Source organism: Dryobates pubescens, chromosome Z, assembly GCF_014839835.1.
Source record: "Dryobates pubescens isolate bDryPub1 chromosome Z, bDryPub1.pri, whole genome shotgun sequence".
NCBI lineage: Eukaryota > Metazoa > Chordata > Aves > Piciformes > Picidae > Dryobates > Dryobates pubescens.
The window spans coordinates 67,255,554-67,272,684 of NC_071657.1; the positions used below are offsets into that span (position 1 = coordinate 67,255,554).

At 44.1% G+C, this 17,131-nt stretch overlaps 1 protein-coding gene across 2 annotated transcripts in view; it reads right to left on the reverse strand.

Annotated features, from left to right (window-relative positions):
• GRIN3A (glutamate ionotropic receptor NMDA type subunit 3A) overlaps positions 1–17,131 on the reverse strand; it is a 105,272-nt gene that overhangs the window by 16,699 nt on the left and 71,442 nt on the right. For both annotated transcript variants that reach the window (XM_054178421.1, XM_054178422.1), the window contains exons 4-6: positions 9,973–10,118; positions 8,518–8,633; positions 5,103–5,254 (exon numbers count right to left, since the gene is read on the reverse strand). In XM_054178421.1, coding sequence (XP_054034396.1) covers positions 5,103–5,254; positions 8,518–8,633; positions 9,973–10,118 — 414 coding nt within the window. The remainder of the gene's footprint in view (positions 1–5,102; positions 5,255–8,517; positions 8,634–9,972; positions 10,119–17,131) is intronic.

The window sequence follows — 17,131 nt, forward strand, 5'->3', positions numbered from 1 at the left end:
ATAAGGTTGGAAAAGACCTCAGAGATCATCAAGTCACCCAACACCTCATGACTAATTAAACCATGGCACCAAGTGTCACGTCCAGTCCCCTCTTGAACACCTCCAGGGATGGTGACTCCACCACCCCCCCTGGGCAGCACATTGCAATGGCCAACAACTGTCTCTGTGAAGAACTTTCTCCTCACCTCCAGCCTAAATATGTTCAAACTTAGCAAACTGTCTTGGCAGCAGAATCTTTTTTCCTGTTCTTTGTTCTTGTTTTTCATGTACTGGTAACAAGGTACCACAAAAGGTGACTAATGGGCAGCCTTTATTTATAAGCACAGGGCCTTTTCTTCCCTGTGTGGAGTGGCCTTCTCCTGACACCTGCAGTGCACCAGAGACAAACATATAAACCAGAGCTTCAAGGTAATGGCTCAAAGACTGACTTCTGTGTGGTTAGGTGATTGGAATAACAAAAGAGGAAACTAACTTTTGACCTTTAAGGAGAATAGGAACAACTCAGAGCAGAAAGGCACAATGTGCTAGATGATAACTGGATAAAAAGGACTACGTCTTTGTTGTGTGCCAGATCTGGATCAGGTGGAAGCAGGTGGTCAAGGACCAATCCCCATCACTAGCAACATGGATCACTTGATTAGGCTCTGTCAGGTGGTGCATGGCACTGTGTCTTCTCTGGTCGATAGTAGGCTGAACACGAGCCAGCAGTGTGCCCAGGTGGCCAAGAAGGCCAATGGCATCCTGGCCTGGATCAGGAACAGTGTGGCCAGCAGGAGCAGGGAGGTCATTCTGCCCTGTACTCAGCACTGGTTAGGCCACACCTTGAGTCCTGTGTCCAGTTCTGGGCTCCTCAGTTTGGGAAAGATGTTGAGGTGCTGGAAGGTGTCCAGAGAAGGGCAACAAAGCTGGGGAGGGGTCTGGAGCACAGCCCTGTGAGGAGAGGCTGAGGGAGCTGGGGTTGCTTAGCATGGAGAAGAGGAGGCTCAGGGGAGACCTTCTTGCTGTCTACAACTACCTGAAGGGAGGTTGTAGCTGGCAGGGGGTTGGTCTCTTCTCCCAGGCACCCAGTGCCAGAACAAGAGGGCACAGTCTCAAGTTGTGCCAGGGGAGGTTTAGGCTGGATGTTAGGAAGAAGTTCTTCATAGAAAGAGAGACAAGCCATTGGAATGTGCTGCCCAGGGAGGTGGTGCAGTCACTATCACTGGAGGTGTTTAGGAAGAGACTGGATGCGGCACTTGGTGCCATGGTTTAGTTGATTAGTTGGTGTTGGATGATAGGTTGGACTGGATGATCTCAGAGGTCTTTTCCAACCTGGTTAATTCTATTCTATTCTATTCTATTCTATTCTATTCTATTCTATTCTATTCTATTCTATTCTATTCTATTCTATTCTATTCTATTCTATTCTATTCTATTCCTAGATCAGGTTGCACAGGAATGGGTCCAGGAAGGTTTTGAAAGGGTCCAAAGAAGACTCCACAGCCTCTCTGTGCAGCCTGTTTTGGTGCTCCATCAGCCTCAAAGGAAAGTTTTTCCTTATGTTTAAATGGAATTGCCTGGTCTGAAAAGTCAAAACCACTGCAAAGTGACAGGCAGCGTGCCTGTTCAGGCCATCCACACTGCCTGCTTTCATGGTGGCTCAGTGTTGCAGCTATTAAACTACCATGAGCAGGAAGCTGAAAAGCTGCCAGTTCACTGTATTTTGATTCCCAAAAATACTGCAGAAAGAATGAATTTTCTGTCTCTCCTGAGCTTGGGTGGACCTAAAAGTCCTGAGAAGTCACAGGAAGTCCTAGAAGTCCCACCATCATTGGAGGTGTTTAGGAGGAGACTTCATAGGGTGCTTGGTGCCATGGTTTAGTTGGATGTGATGATCTTGAAGGTCTCTTCCAACCTGGTTTATTCTATTCTATTCTATTCTATTCTATTCTATTCTATTCTATTCTATTCTATTCTATTCTAATCGCCTCTCTCCTGGTGAAGTGGCATTAATGAGAATAACAATAGGGTAGAGGAAGGGCCAAGTGTATTGTATGCAAACTGAAAACAAATTAAATTGATTATATCCAGATGTTGTATGTCCAGATGTGCAAATATAACCTTGCTGACTCCACTTCCCTCCTGCACTATGCTCTGCCCTAAGTAGGGACTTAGCAAATTTGCATGAAAGATTTTCCTTTGAGACCAGACTATGACAGTTTTAAATCAAGAGTACTCAAGTGATGTCGCTAGAGACTAGAAATCAGCACAAACAACCACTGCACCACAATTACTTGTGATGGAGAGGGTAAGATGCAATTCACTGCAGCAGTTCATTCCAAGTTTGAATTAGCTGTATCCTCCATGAATGACTGAATGAGCACTGGCCTGAGTAAGATGCCTTGGCCAAGTGCTTTTGCTGAAGAGGTTCATATAAAACAGTGGAGTCAAGCCCTACTGACCTCTGTGCTTTTCAAACTCATCTTTATTTGGTTTGATGAGTCACTGCAAATTTTCCATCCCTAGTCTGGATCATACCTTTCCAAGACAACTTTCTTTTCAAACACAATTTAGAATGAGCAAACTGCTGCTGTGGAGAGAGATGGAAAGGGCTAGCAGTGAGGTCTGCCACAGGAAATATAATTTCCTTGTGTAAGATTAGAAAAAAAGAAAAAAAAAAAAGAGGAGTAGGAGGATGAATCTCAAAACAAATCTGCAGAGAAAGTAACCTCTGAGGGCAGGAGTAGCAGGTGCATAAGACTAAGAATTTGTTGCTGGAAGGTGTCCAGAGAAGGACAACAAATCTGGGGAGGGGTCTGGAGCACAGCCCTGTGAGGAGAGGCTGAGGGAGCTGGGGTTGCTTAGCCTGGAGAAGAGGAGGCTCAGGGGAGACCTTTTTGCTGTCTCCAACTGCCTGAAGGGAGGTTGTAGCCAGGTGGGGGTTGGTCTCTTCTCCCAGGCAACCAGCACCAGAACAAGAGGACACAGTCTCAAACTGCACCAGGGGAGGTTTAGGCTGGATGTTAGGAAGAAGATCTTCATAGAAAAAGAGATTGGCCATTGGAATGTGCTGCCCAGGGAGGTGGTGGAGTCACCATGCCTGGAGGTGTTTAGGAAGAGACTGGATTAATATTTCATTGATCAATATTTCAGCAGTTTGTATTCCCATTTTGGGGTCATTACAAAAGGTGCAATGTGCCACAGACCAAAAAGACCTAGAAAAGTACAAAGCCTTACTCTACCTATCCAAGGGCTGGGTCCTGGTTTTATATGTAATCAATGAGAATGAATATCCACTTAAAGGCTGAGACTGTTCTGAAAATGAATTATCTGCTTCTGTGCTGTGAACATTGTCCACACTTCAGTGAATCTGCTGAATGGTACTGTGACTGACTGCATGGAGTTAAATAACAGGAAAAATAAGAGTAAGCTGGATAAAACCAAATTGCATTTCATTCTGTGACTGATAAAATATTTATTTCATTTATGACATATTTAAAATTTATTAAGAGAGGTAGAGATACCCCAACAATGAAAGAAACCACAATCAAACACTTTCTTCGGCTTACCTCTAAAAAGTGCCAGTATTCTAGTGATTTAGAATAGGATTAACCAAGTTGGAAAAGACCTTTGAGATCATCGAGTCCAACCTGTCACCCAACACCATCTGATCAAGGAAACCATGGCACCAAGCACCCCATAGAGTCTCTTCCTTATACACCTCCAGCGATGGTGAATCCACCACCCCCCTGGGCAGCACATTCCAATGGCCAATCTCTCTTTCTGGGAAGAACTTCTTCCTAACATCCAGCCTAAACCTCCCCTGGTGCAGCTTGAGACTGTGTCCTCTTGTTCTGGTGTTGGGTGCCTGGGAGAAGAGACCAACCTCCACCTGGCTACAACCTCCCTTCAGGCAATTGGAGACAGCAATAAGGTCTCCCCTGAGCCTCCTCTTCTCCAGGCTAAGCAACCCCAGCTCCCTCAGCCTCTCCTCACAGGGCTGTGCTCCAGACCCCTCCCCAGCTTTGTTGCCCTTCTCTGGACACCTTCCAGCACCTCAACATCTTTCCTAAACTAAGGGGCCCAGAACTGGACACAGGACTCAAGGTGTGGCCTAACCAGTGCTGAGTACAGGGCAGAATGACTTCCCTGTTCCTGCTGGCCACACTGTTCCTGATCCAGGCCAGGATGCCATTGGCCTTCTTGGCCACCTAGGCACACTGCTGCCTCATGTTGAGCCTACTGTCAACCAGTACCCCCAGGTCCCTTTCTGCCTGGCTGCTCTCCAGCCACTCTGACCCCAGCTTGTAGCACTGCATGGGGTTGTTGTGGCCAATGTGCAGAACCTGGCACTTGGAAGTGTTTAATCTCATGCCCTTGGAATCTGCCCATCTGTCCAGCCTGTCAAGGTCCCTCTCTTGACTTGACAGCCTAAGGAACTTGATGAAAAACTGCTCTTCTGGAAAGGGTCTTTTTCACATAAATGATGGCCTACATCTTCAGCTGCCACGAGCTAGCATAACTCCCCTGATTTGATATCAGATTTATTTCCATTTCCTGAGGATCTGCTTAAGACATAAGACCTGCTTCTCTTCTGTACTTAACATGGCTGAAGTCCTGTCTTAGGATGAAGTCTTGTATTTGGTACAAGCAGCTGCCACCATACTAGGAAGTGATCAGGCTTATATTAGAAATTTGGCAGGTATTGAATTCCCACTCTCTCCTAGGTCTCTCTGATATCTATTTCAGCTGTGACTCCCCTGTGAGATGGTCCAGAATCACTGACAGATCCTGTAGATGGTGATGCACATAATTTAGTGGAATTGGATAGATTTGTTGTGCAGTGTGCCAGATCACTTTTTTTAATGCTATGTTACATGCCCATTTGTTTCCAGAAGTGCTCTCCTGATACGTGCACTGCATGCCTAACTTAGCAGCACAGCCTTGCTGATACTCTCCTTGTGCTGCGATCTGAGAGCTGCTGGGCTTAGCATCTCTTCCTTTGGAAGAGTAACGCTTCCCTTCAGCTGCAGCCCATCTCTCTCACACGTGCATGTCTCCTGCATATTGTAACTGACAACTTGAGCAAATCCTCATTCATGTGACCCAAGGCCATTGCTTACCTCTGTGACAGCAAAGCTTCTTTTCCCACATGGAACAACCTTGTACCATTTGTCGTGCAGAACATCCATGAAACCATGGGACTTGTACTGGCTAATCAGTTCAGAGATGTTTGAGGTGAGTGGAGAGTTGGGGGGAAGGCCAATACCATATCCTAGAAGGAAAAACAACACAATCATCTCTCTCTGTCTTGTTTACTTTTTGCTAAAATATGTTAATTCCAGCTATCAGCTGCCAGAGTGGCTTTCTGTTTCTGCAAGGCAGCTGAAACCTGGATGCTGGCTTATGAGGCCTGAGAATGTTGAGATGAGACTTCTTGAAGTGGAAAACAAAGAGCATGAATGAAACAGGATATGCAAGTCTAAAATTATTAATGCCACGAAAGAAATATGTAAAACTGGGACATACCTTACTGAAGATGGAGGTACAGAGAGATGAATGAATCTGTCTTATCCCTAGAAACACAGCATTCTGCATACCCTTGCTAGGAGCTCTTTTTGACTCTGTTTTAGCAGCACAAGGGCCTTAATGTCAAGTAAGCCACTATGATCTCTTTACACTTTTAGATCAGTGGATGTGACTGTGGTGTCAGATATGACATTTCCTTCCCATGATGATGAGCTGTGTGCATATAAATGTATATGGGAACAGCCTGCATTGTAACACAGCAATTCAAAGCCCCGGGGCTATTCTTTCCGTTTATGTAGTTCTGCTCTGGCAGTGACATGGACTGTCAGACAGTAACAAATAAGTGTTTTAGCCACTGTGTTGTCTTTTACCACATTAAAATGCTGGTGAAGAATTTAGTGTAAGTGGAAACAGATTCAGTAACTGCAAATACAGTCTTTCATTTGCAGAATCTGGGTTTTGACCTTAAAAAAACAAATGCAATTCATGACTGAGAGACATGCACTTGCATGCAGAGATGCCTGCCAACTGTTATGCAGAGATTGCTTTCTAGTCCACTGGATTTTTTGTTGTTGGTTTTGTGGTTTTTTTCAGCTCAGAATTCAGAATTTCAGATTGTCTCCTTTAATTACAAAAAAAAAAAGGTGGGGTGGGGTGCAAAAAAGCACAACATTAAAACAAAACACAGGGAGAAAGCAAACAAACAAACCAACTGACCTCCTACATGTATGAGTGGTAAATTAGCCAACACAGCAGCTTGGGCAACAAAGCTGGGGAGGGGTTTGGAGCACAGCCCTATGAGGAGAGGCTGAGGGAGCTGGGGTTGCTTAGCCTGGAGAAGAGGAGGCTCAGGGGAGACCTTATTGCTGTCTACAACTCCCTGAAGGGAGGTTGTAGCCAGGTGGGGGTTGGTCTTTTCTCCCAGGCAACCAGCACCTGAACATGAGGACACAGTCTCAACCTGTGCCAGGGGAGGTTCAGGCTGGATGTTAGGAAGAAGTTCTTCCCAGCAAGAGAGATTGGCCATTGGAATGTGCTGCCCAGGGAGGTGGTGGATTCACCATCACTGGAGATGTTTAGGAAGAGACTGGATGAGGCCCTTGGTGCCATGGTTTATTTCATTATATGGTGCTGAGTGATAGGTTGGACTTGATGATCTCTGAGGCCTTTTCCAACCTGGTTAATTCTATTCTATTCTATTCTATTCTATTCTATTCTATTCTATTCTATTCTATTCTATTCTATTCTATTCTATTCTATTCTATTCTATTCTATTCTATTCTATTCTATTCTATCCTACCCTACCCTATCCTATCCTATCCTATCCCTTGCATTGCAATGATGCAAATTGATGTGGTGATACACATACCTACAACAGTAGGACACACAACCTACAACCAGTACCAGAACAAGAGGACACAGTCTCAGGCTGTACCAGGGGAGGTTTAGGCTGGAGGTTAGGAAGAAGTTTCACACAAAGTGAGTGACTACCCATTGGAATGGGCTGCCCGAGGAGGTGGTGGAGTCACCATCATTAGAGGTGTTCAGGAGGAGACTTGATAGGGTGCTTGGTGTCATGGTTTAGTTGATTAGATGGTGTTGGATAATAGGTTGGACACGATGATCTCAAAGGTCTCTTCCAACCTGGTTTATTCTATTCTATTCTATTCTATTCTATTCTATTCTATTCTATTCTATTCTATTCTATGCTATTCTATTCTATTCTATTCTAAACACAATAGTCCCCCTTGCTGCTGATTTTTGTAGATTGTGCCTGTATTTCCACCTGAATATATTTGCTAACACTGAAGGAATGGTTTCAGGGAAGGCACGGCTGGGGTTCATGAATACTGCCTGCACATTCCGGCGCTCCATAATTAGGTGACATGAAGTCCGGTTATGTAAAAACATACAGTTTGTGTTGTGTTTTTTTTCCCCCTGTATTGCAATTTGCTTTACTTGATTCAAAGTTGTGAAAGCTTCAGCAAAGCTGACCTTTCTGAAATGGAAGGTTTATCAAGCTGCATACACATGGTGAAATAATATGCGGCTGCACACACAGAAACCCTGCTGCAGCCTGATCAGTCCTCTGTGCTTCCATCCTCCCCCACGACGAAAGGAAAAGAAGAAAATGGATTGCTTTCAGGTCAGTGGTGTGAATTCAAATGGGAGACACTGATGAGGTATAACAAAAAGGAGTCTTGTACAAAATGCCTAGTGCTGGTGACTTGTAGCTGAAATGATTAAAATGCCCAGCTTCCTCTGGCCTTCATTTAGGATATTGCCTTCCTCAATCAGGTTTGAGCATTTCTGAAGAAGGGTGTTTTAATGCGTGATGGGAACGTCCAGAGTGATTGCCCTTGGAGGGAAAGTAAGAGCTTCAATCATTTTCACTGGCCATCCATCACTAAAGTTGTTCCTGAAGTCTAATAGCTGTTGATGTCCTCACCAATGCTGGAGGCAGCTTTCAGATAAGCCTTGCTCCCATGCTGCCTTCCAAACTGTCCCTGCCAATACATGAGGGCTGAAGGAGGCCACACACCAGGCAGGGCAGGCTCCCTTATCTTCAATTAGCTAGAGTCAGTGAGAAACTTAAACTGATCTTTTAAATGGGATTATTAAATGGGATTATTTATCTGCTTCGGGTGAGAATGAAACTGTAGAACAGCATTTAGAACATCATTTTACTGAGTCTTGAACACCTGTAATGAAAGGGAGCCTACAACAAGCGTGACTCCTTTCAAAAGCTACCTTACTTCACTGCAAGCAGTGAAATGAACTGTGCCTGCTACTTGTTTAGAGAGGGACTGTCTGACCTTTTTGAATAGCTCCTACACAGAGCATGGCAACAGATGGTACAAGGGACATGAAAGCTCAAAAACCACAAAAAGGGGTGAAGCTTTTGTTTTGCTTAATCACTGAGAATTTTACTGCTGAGAATACCAAACCACAGGCAAGCAAATGTAACACATGGGCAACAGGGCACTATGATACAAAACTGAGCATTACCTTCAATGGCAAAGGGTTTTCCCACAGTTAGAAGCTTGCAGTCAGCATCTATTGATACTTCATAATCTAAGAGTGCTTTATCCATGATGAAGGCATCGAGTTTCTCTGGATCATGCCTGTATTTAACATCAAAGTCACAAACAGAATCTCATCACAGTCTAAGACTCATTTATCTATGCAGCTCTCTGGAAAATGACTGAAAACAGACACTGAGGACTGCTATTTTGCATATAAAACTCATTTATATTTTGAAGAAGAGAATTGTGCATGAAATACAAACTTTGTGCATCTGGAGCAGGGCAGCAGGTGTAGGACTGACTTTGCTCCCCCAAAATACTACTGGTCTGAAAGATGGAATAGACTGCAACTTATTAGACTTTGACACAATTGAAAGTACAAAGCTTTACTGGAAATGTTAAAATAGTGTTAAAGTGTTAGTGCTGTCTTGTTTTGGGGTTGGATTGGGGTTTTTTTGATGTTAAAGTTAGCAATTTAGGGCAAAAATGCAACTTCTGTCTCTGTTCAGTCTTCATGACTGAACAGAGGACTGAATTTCACTCACCATTTATGAACAGCATGCTTGCATAAAATGATCATATAGAAGAACAGCTGCAGTGCCTGTTCTCACCTGATCCAGGGACTGCCCTCTCTACTCTTTTAACCTTAAAGATCCAGGCATCCTCGTGATATGGTTCCATTACTTCATGGATTTGGATGGATTGATTCCAGTCTAACCCAAAGAAACTGCCATGTATCTTAATTATGATTAGAATGGGTCCAGGAAAAAGACGTAAATGGGAAGCAACTTCTGCTGGAAAATTCTCAGGCCATCTGTTATACAACTTCTATGTGTAAAATGAATGAATTATTTCAGGCTTATTATCACCTCTCCTGTTTCCTGGCAGAGTGAATCAACTGTGTGACCCTAGATATCTGGCACAAATATTTCTGAAACACAGTGATAACATGATGCCCTAAAGCAAGAAAGCCTGGTGTTTATTACTTTTTACCAGTACAATGCTTCTTTTATTAATTTTAATGATAAATGCTTTAAGGTTTCTCTCTGAGAACCTTCTCTCCTCCCAGCATGCTGAAGATGCTGAGGAGCCTCACTCACAGCTTTTGATTAGCCTGAGATGTTTTTTTAATGAGTGCATTCCATTGCTCAGTGAAGTGCTTCAAAGCACAGAAACCTGCCAGGATTTACATGTTGACACCCCAGCAGTCACTGTGAAGCACTGCTTCCCCTGAAAACACTCCAGTTGGTACTATGCTAGCTTGCTCTCCACGTGTCACTCCCTCCAGGTGTTTACGTGCTTTCTTCTCTATCTGCCACACTTCTTTCAGTTACTGTTTTGTGGGGTAGGTGACAACGAAAGTGGGAAACCCATCACCATCTCATTGCTGTGCACTCTGGTTGAGGGACCAGCTGTGCTGCTGTGTGCAGAGGCTCACTTTAGATATGCCACTCCGTCGGGGGTTGCAGGGACGTTGTAGCGTCGCATGTACTCGTGCATCTCTGGGAAGCTTTGCCTCACGTAGTCTTCCGCGCTGCTTTCTCGCACGGTTCCAAACCGAAACCCTTGGGATGGGTGGTGGAGCTGAGGAGATGAAATTACAGGTTAGCAGAATCAATTGGCACCTTCACATTTGGTACCTTGGGCTTGTCTGAACAGTTTGTCTAAAGTGCTCAGCATTCAGAGAGCTGCCTCTGGTGTTTTCCTGCAGTCAGCTTTCCCTTATCACAGAAACAAAGGTTGAAAACATTTGCCAGGTGACTGATTAGCCTGTTTGTGTACCCCCAGGATTTCCTTCACATGTGACACACATTTCCCTTGAGACACCTTGAACCTCCAAATCCAGGTGGTTAGCTGGGTTATTTATCTTTTAAAAAGGCTCTAGGTTTCCTACCTACTTTCTGGGGCTCCAGGTAGTCAGTGAAGGACCCCATGGTCCAGATTTGTTTTGATAGAATGCCTTTCACTGACTCTTTAAGGATGAGACTTAGGCTTCTGCAAAAGAGTAGCACCAGTATTTAATTTCTAGATGTCTAGACACCATACCACAGACCACTGCTGTCTTTGCTGCTACTGTCCACAGAAAAACTAGGATAGAATTAAAGCAGGTTGGAAAAGACCTTCGAGATCATTGAGTCCAACCTATCATCCAACACCATCTAATCACCTAAACCATGGCACCAAGCGCCCCATCCAGTCTCCAATTCAAGATTGTAGTGTTGTGCACACCACCAATAGCAGCTTGAATGATGATCTCATATCATGGCCACGCTCTGATTTGCAAAGACCAATAAAAGAGGCAATTCCATCAGTCCATCTGGGTCACAGCATTATCATCTATGTAGAACAGAATGTAAGGCAACACAAAGCCATACAGAAGACCCTCCCCTCTCTTCTCATGATTTTATGGACCAAACAGCATTCCTAGGTTCTTCAAGAATAACACAGGTAGCATGTCAACACAGTCATCTATTTTAGTCTGAAGTGGAATGGAAAAAGGTATTTTGGATGGTGTTTTGATGTCCTGAAAGGTATGAGTACACTGTATTTTGGTGTTTTTCACCTGTAAGGTGGGCAGGTGCCTTAACAATGCTGATTGGGTCTCTGCATTGCAACCCTGGGAATGAGCCATGCAGGTAAATGCAAGACTGGGCATGGTGGGAGTCTTTCCATACTTTTTTTGAGGTGTCCTGGTCTGAATGACAATGGGACAAGCAGTGCAGGGTGTGCCTCCATAAGGAGCTGGTTGTAGTGCATGCTGTGCCATAAGGACTGTGGGCGCAGAGGGAAATGTTCTTGCCTGGAAGTGTGGAAGCAGCATTCAAGTGCCAGAAGACATAAATAACAGATTTGTGCTATGACAATACATCATGGAGATTTCCAGCACTATCCTGTCAACTCAAATCTAGGTCTAGTCTCAAGACATTGAGGATGCCCTGTTTAAAGGATGAGTTTGGAGTGGGGTCCATGCACTCTGTGTCCCTCTTTGTCACAATACTGTTTTTTTAGGGTTTATTTCTGGCAGTTTCAGTGAAGAGACTGAAAAATCCACTGAGCCATGCAGCTACCTTCCAAGGCAACTTAGTTGTTTGTTGTGGTATTTGTGGCCCACCTAGTGCTGCCAGCTGCAGTACAACATCCAAGTTTGCAGATGTCTGACTACACTGGTAAGTATCCCTCACTCAAACTGCCACCAACATCTACATCCATACAAATATTGAAGCCTCTATGAGATAGGCTGGTACAAAAGAGAGAGGGTAAACTGCACCTTCATGCAGTTTTCTGTCCCAAATCCTTTACTGAGGACTGTCCATGCTTTACATTGTGTTTGGTACATTGTCAAATTTCCCACAAAGGATGACAACACTGAACATGCATCAAATTAAAAGTCCATCTGGCTTAATATCCTGTCTCTAGCAACACCATACGTCTGGAGGGAAGCCTTGGGAAATTATCTGGTGATCCTTTGCATCTGATGCTCTACCTGCTTCTGGTAATTATGCTTTTTCTTAAGCATAATTATGTCTGCAGCTTTGCATTTGATGACTCTTGACTCCTTTTACAAAGGATAAATCTTAATAGAGTTTCAATCCTCTACATCTTGTGGGACTTTCTATTTCCTCCTTACTGCTGCTTATCCAGATGAGGAAAAGGTTTGCTTCCAGTTCTGTGAACTGTGGGTTAACAACACAAAACATTGCCAAAAGCAGATAATGGACGAGGTGCACTACCTTCACTGCTGATCTACTGAGACTGGCAATGGTTAAAAACTTCAGGATGGCAACAAGAGTCATCAGATGTGACTGTTGCTTTTTTGCTTTCTGTAGTTCTCCCCTGGGAGGATTCTGTGAAAAGATGGAAACACAGCTATCTGTGTCCTTACAGGACAGGGAAGTATCATGTTCTTCCTGTGAGTCTTGCCTTACTTTTTTTTTCAGATAGATTTTCTGTTTCTCATGCTCTGCTTCATGTGGTTTTTTTCTTATATTTAAAGAGTCCTGTACTGAAATAGTCTATGTTTTCTTTAAATTTGGAACACAAGCCCTATGAGGAGAGGCTGAGGGAGCTGGGGTTGCTTAGCCTGGAGAAGAGGAGGCTCAGGGGAGACATTATTGCTGTCTACAACTACCTGAAAGGAGGTTGTAGCCCAGTGAGAGTTGGTCTCTTCTCTCAGGCAGCCAGCACCAGAACAAGAGAACACAATCTCAAGCTGCACCAGGGGAGGTTTAGGCTGGATGTTAGGAAGAAGTTCTTACCAGAAAGAGAGATTGGCCATTGGAATGTGCTGCCCAGGGAGGTGGTGGAGTCACCATCACTGGAGGTGTTTAAGAAGAGACTGGATGAGGCACTGGGTGCCATGGTTTAGTTGATTAGATGGTGGTGGGTAATAGGTTGGACTTGATGATCTCTGAAGTCTTCTCCAACCTGGTCTATTCTATTCTATTCTAAATCTGTAATGGAATCCTAATGCCTAGGGCTTCTGAAAAATGATCAACTCTGAAGAATTAGAATTTGAAGAATAATCTTTTAAGAATAATTTATTTATTTTTTTTAACTGATAATTTGTGGGAGACGGTAACTTGTTTTTTTAAATGTGTAATACCGTATATAGAGCCATCTTACTGGGAAGAAAGAACTATACAAATGAAAGGCATTTCTAGTATGTGGGAATACAGTGGCTTTTTCATTCAAAGCTAAATCAGTGTCAAAGGCAAATAACCATCACAAAGCAGGAAATGGGCACTAGGAACTGTATATATTTTCTTATATGTGTAGAGTACCTGGAGATTTCCTGGTGATGCAAGTATGATTAAATATAAATCACAGAATCATAGAATCATAGATTCAGTCAGGGTTGGAAGGGACCACAAGGATCAGTTAGTTCCAAACCCCCTGCCATGGGCAGGGACACCCCACACTACATCAGGCTGGCCACAGCCTCATCCAGCCTGCTCTTAAACATCTCCAGGGATGAGGCCTCAACCACCTCCATGGACAACCCATTCCAGGGCTTCACCACTCTCATGGGGAAGAACTTCCTCCTCAACTCCAGCCTGAATCTCCCCACCTCCAGCTTCATTCCATTCCCCCTAGTCCTGTCACTATCTGAGATCCTGTGAAGTCCCTCCCCAGCCTTCTTGGAGGCCCCCTTCAGATACTGGAAGGCCACAATGAGGTCACCTGGGAGCCTTCTCTTCTCCAGACTGAACAGCCCCAACTCTTTCAGTCTGTCCTCATAGGAGAGCAGCTCCAGCCCTCTGCTCATCCTCGTGGCCCTTCTTTGGACACCTTCCAGCACCTCCAGATCCCTCTTGTAATAGGGGATCCAGAACTGGAGGCAGTACTCCAGGTGGGGTCTCACCAGAATGCAATAGTTGCTGATCCATCTTCAGACATGAGTTTTCTTGGCACTGACAAGGTCCCTCCAAACTCAGACATCTAAGGATGTAAGATGTCAAAAGAAGAAGGTTTGTCCTGACCTACAGACAGTCAAGTCCTAGCTTGACAATTCATTGAACAAGAGGCAAGGATAGTTATGGCTACAGACGATATATCCCTCCTTCTTCTTCTCTTTAGCTGCCAGACCTCCTGTTTGAAGGAAAACATGTGCTTTTTCAAAAGGGTCATTGCTTCTGATTATAATTGGTCCTCAGCCAGTAGGCTAGCTCTGTACTCCCAGGCTTCCTCTTCCATGCAGGGCATGGGAGCTAAGCATTGATGTTTAGCCTGCAACCAGCCCCTTGAATGCTAGCTAGCAATGCCAGCACAACACCACAGCAAACTGCAAACTGTGCCAGCCAAGCTGCAAGTGGGAGAAGCAGGGTAATGCCAAGGGTCTGGGCAGTGCAACAGTGTGGATATAAATGTTATCAATGGGGAAGTTAAAATCCAATGCTTTTCAGGGTTTGAAAAGCTTAGTGTTGCTTGTTAGTGTCTCTCCAAAAGAGGTGAAGGCTCTAGCAGTGAACAACATAAAATTTTGCAATTTAAGTACTGGAGACTGGGGATATATTAGTAAGCTGAGTTTTGTATGATGTATACCAGGAATGGTCATACTACTCAGGCACATCACTGCCTTTTTTCAGTCTGCACTGAAAAAGCTGTTGCACATCAAGTTGTAAGACACATGGCCACCTCCCATCTGGATCTGTGTCAGTACCTGGGACAAGCTCAAGAGGTGGTTATGAGAGCCCTCGCAGCAGAGGGATGCAGTGCCAGAGGAGGCCAAGCACTGCTCATCTTGAAACAGAACTCTGACTTCAGAGGTTCAGATGGGTGATGGAATGAGGTTCAGGGCCATGGAATGCCAAGAACAGAGGATCTTGATGCATAGGTCAGGGACAGATGGTTCAGAAAGATGACCCACCTTCATAAAATCATGGGATCACAGAATTGTTTTGGTTGGAAAAGACCTGTAAGATCTTTGGAAGGAGGACATGGAAACGTAGTTGAATAGACTAGACTAGACTAGACTAGACTAGACTAGACTAGAATAAACCAGGTTGGAAGAGACCTTCAAGATCATTGTGTCCAACCTATCATCCAACACCACCTAATCAACTAAACCATGCAATCAAGCACCCTATCAAGTCTCCTCCTGAGGCTGGGAAGTGAAGGATGAAGTTGCATGAGAAAGATCTTTGAGAGGGAGTATCGTTTCTAGAATTGGGGTACTAATGCTGTCCTTGTGACCTCTAAGGATAGTACCTTCTGTGGGATTCATGTGCCAGTATTTCCAAGAACAGGTCTCACTGTTTAAGAAAACATAACATGAATAAGAACACAAACAAGAGCTAATGTTTCCTTACACTATGTAAGAAAACAAGGGCTAATGTGATTGCCTCCCAGTGCTGAGGAGGTGAAATGGATGACGGGTCACTGAGACAGGAAGGTCATGAAAGTGTTTAAGGAAAATCAAGAGCTCCACAGAATATCCATCCAGCTTCTCTAACAGCACCAGGAAAAGCTTTACAACTGCTCAGTCTTCTGTTCCTTGTAGAGCACTGAGCTACTAGACAAGTGATGTTTGTGCTGCTTACTTCCAAATGCAAATACTGCAGCTACCAGATCCCTTGCCTTGGCACATTACTTCTGGATCTTGGTTTCTGTCTTCTGCTGTTAAAACATCTGCTGAGTGGGAAGTGAAGAATTTGTTTTGTTTGGGAAGATGTTGACAAGAATTGAGCATCTGCATACATCTATGGCTTGGGGTGCCAATTATGCATGAAAATATCGATGTGATAAAACCACAGGAGCAGAAACAGGAAAATACAACCTCAAACGTCAGGGGTTTTGCATTATTTGGCACATTCCAGTTTATATAATACAGTTGCACTGCATTCAATTCCATCAGTCAGGCTGAGAACACCTAGACACAGACTTGAAAACACTCAGAAATAGAAATATCTTATGCAAGCTGGGATTGAAAACTGAAAATGCATGAGGTGCTGCCAGCGGTTAATCCTGACATACTCCAAAACAGTGCTGCTGGGTTTTGAGATCTTTCTAGCAGGTTCTGGCTTCTGTATGACCTTTCTGTGCTGCACAGCTAGAAGATCTGCCTCAAAGACTTTTTGCCTGATTGTTATGTCTGCTATCATTTGGAGGTTTGCATCACACTTGGTTGTCATGTACTTCTGCAGCGTGTAAGAACCCCAGGTGTTCAGAATATAAATACAGCGAAAAGATGGTCTCAGCTCCAAAAAAAAAAGCAGGCAGCACAATATTGCCTTCTGATCCCATGGAGTCTGAGCTTGCCAGGAGCTGTGAAGAGAGAAGGAAGGTCTAAACAGAACAACTGTGTGAGAATTGAAATTATGGCCATTTTCTATAAGCAATGGAGTGACTGAAATCTAGGAAATGCTCTCCCAGTACTTGATTGGCAGGGTACAGTAACAGCCTCCCTGAATCTGATTCAGAACTGTTCTGTGGATCTTGATAGCTGGCTGGAGGGAAAATGCTTCAGGAACTCAATTTCTAATTGGCATCTCCAATCATTAAAAATGATTTCACCATTCATTCAGTTAGCCTCTCCTTTCCAAAATTCAACTCCATGAATTATTCTTTGAAGGAGATGTGAAAAGCACAACCCACTGTAGAGTGGAGTGCACTGCCAGCGACTGCACCCTGCAGTGACAGATGCAGATTTAACATGGATTCAGCTTTTGCCACCACCTGCAGTACTGATTTTTTAATTTTAATAGAGTACAGATAGGGCAATCACAGCTGAAAACATTTCCCTAGCTTTTACAACAACTTCTGAGGAAAAATGAACAGGTTCCAGTAGCTCTGCCCCACGACAGTGCTGGTTACATGGTGTAAGACCAAGTGAGGTGTTTAATGGACATCCTGTGTATCAGCAGAAAGGCCGGTAGTGTCAGCACGGTCTCTGCCAGGGAACTGCTGCAGAACCTTGAAAAACTGTTGAGTTTCAGCTGCTAATCTCTGGAGAGGAGTAGGTCTGCTCTGCTCTGAAGAACTGACATGCTTTTAGAGATCTGCTGTTGTGCAATCAGTCTTCTGTCTTTTGCATAAGAGGCAACAGAATTTTGCTTCGCCTTATGTAACCAACACACTTAAGTGGTCTTCTAGCTGCT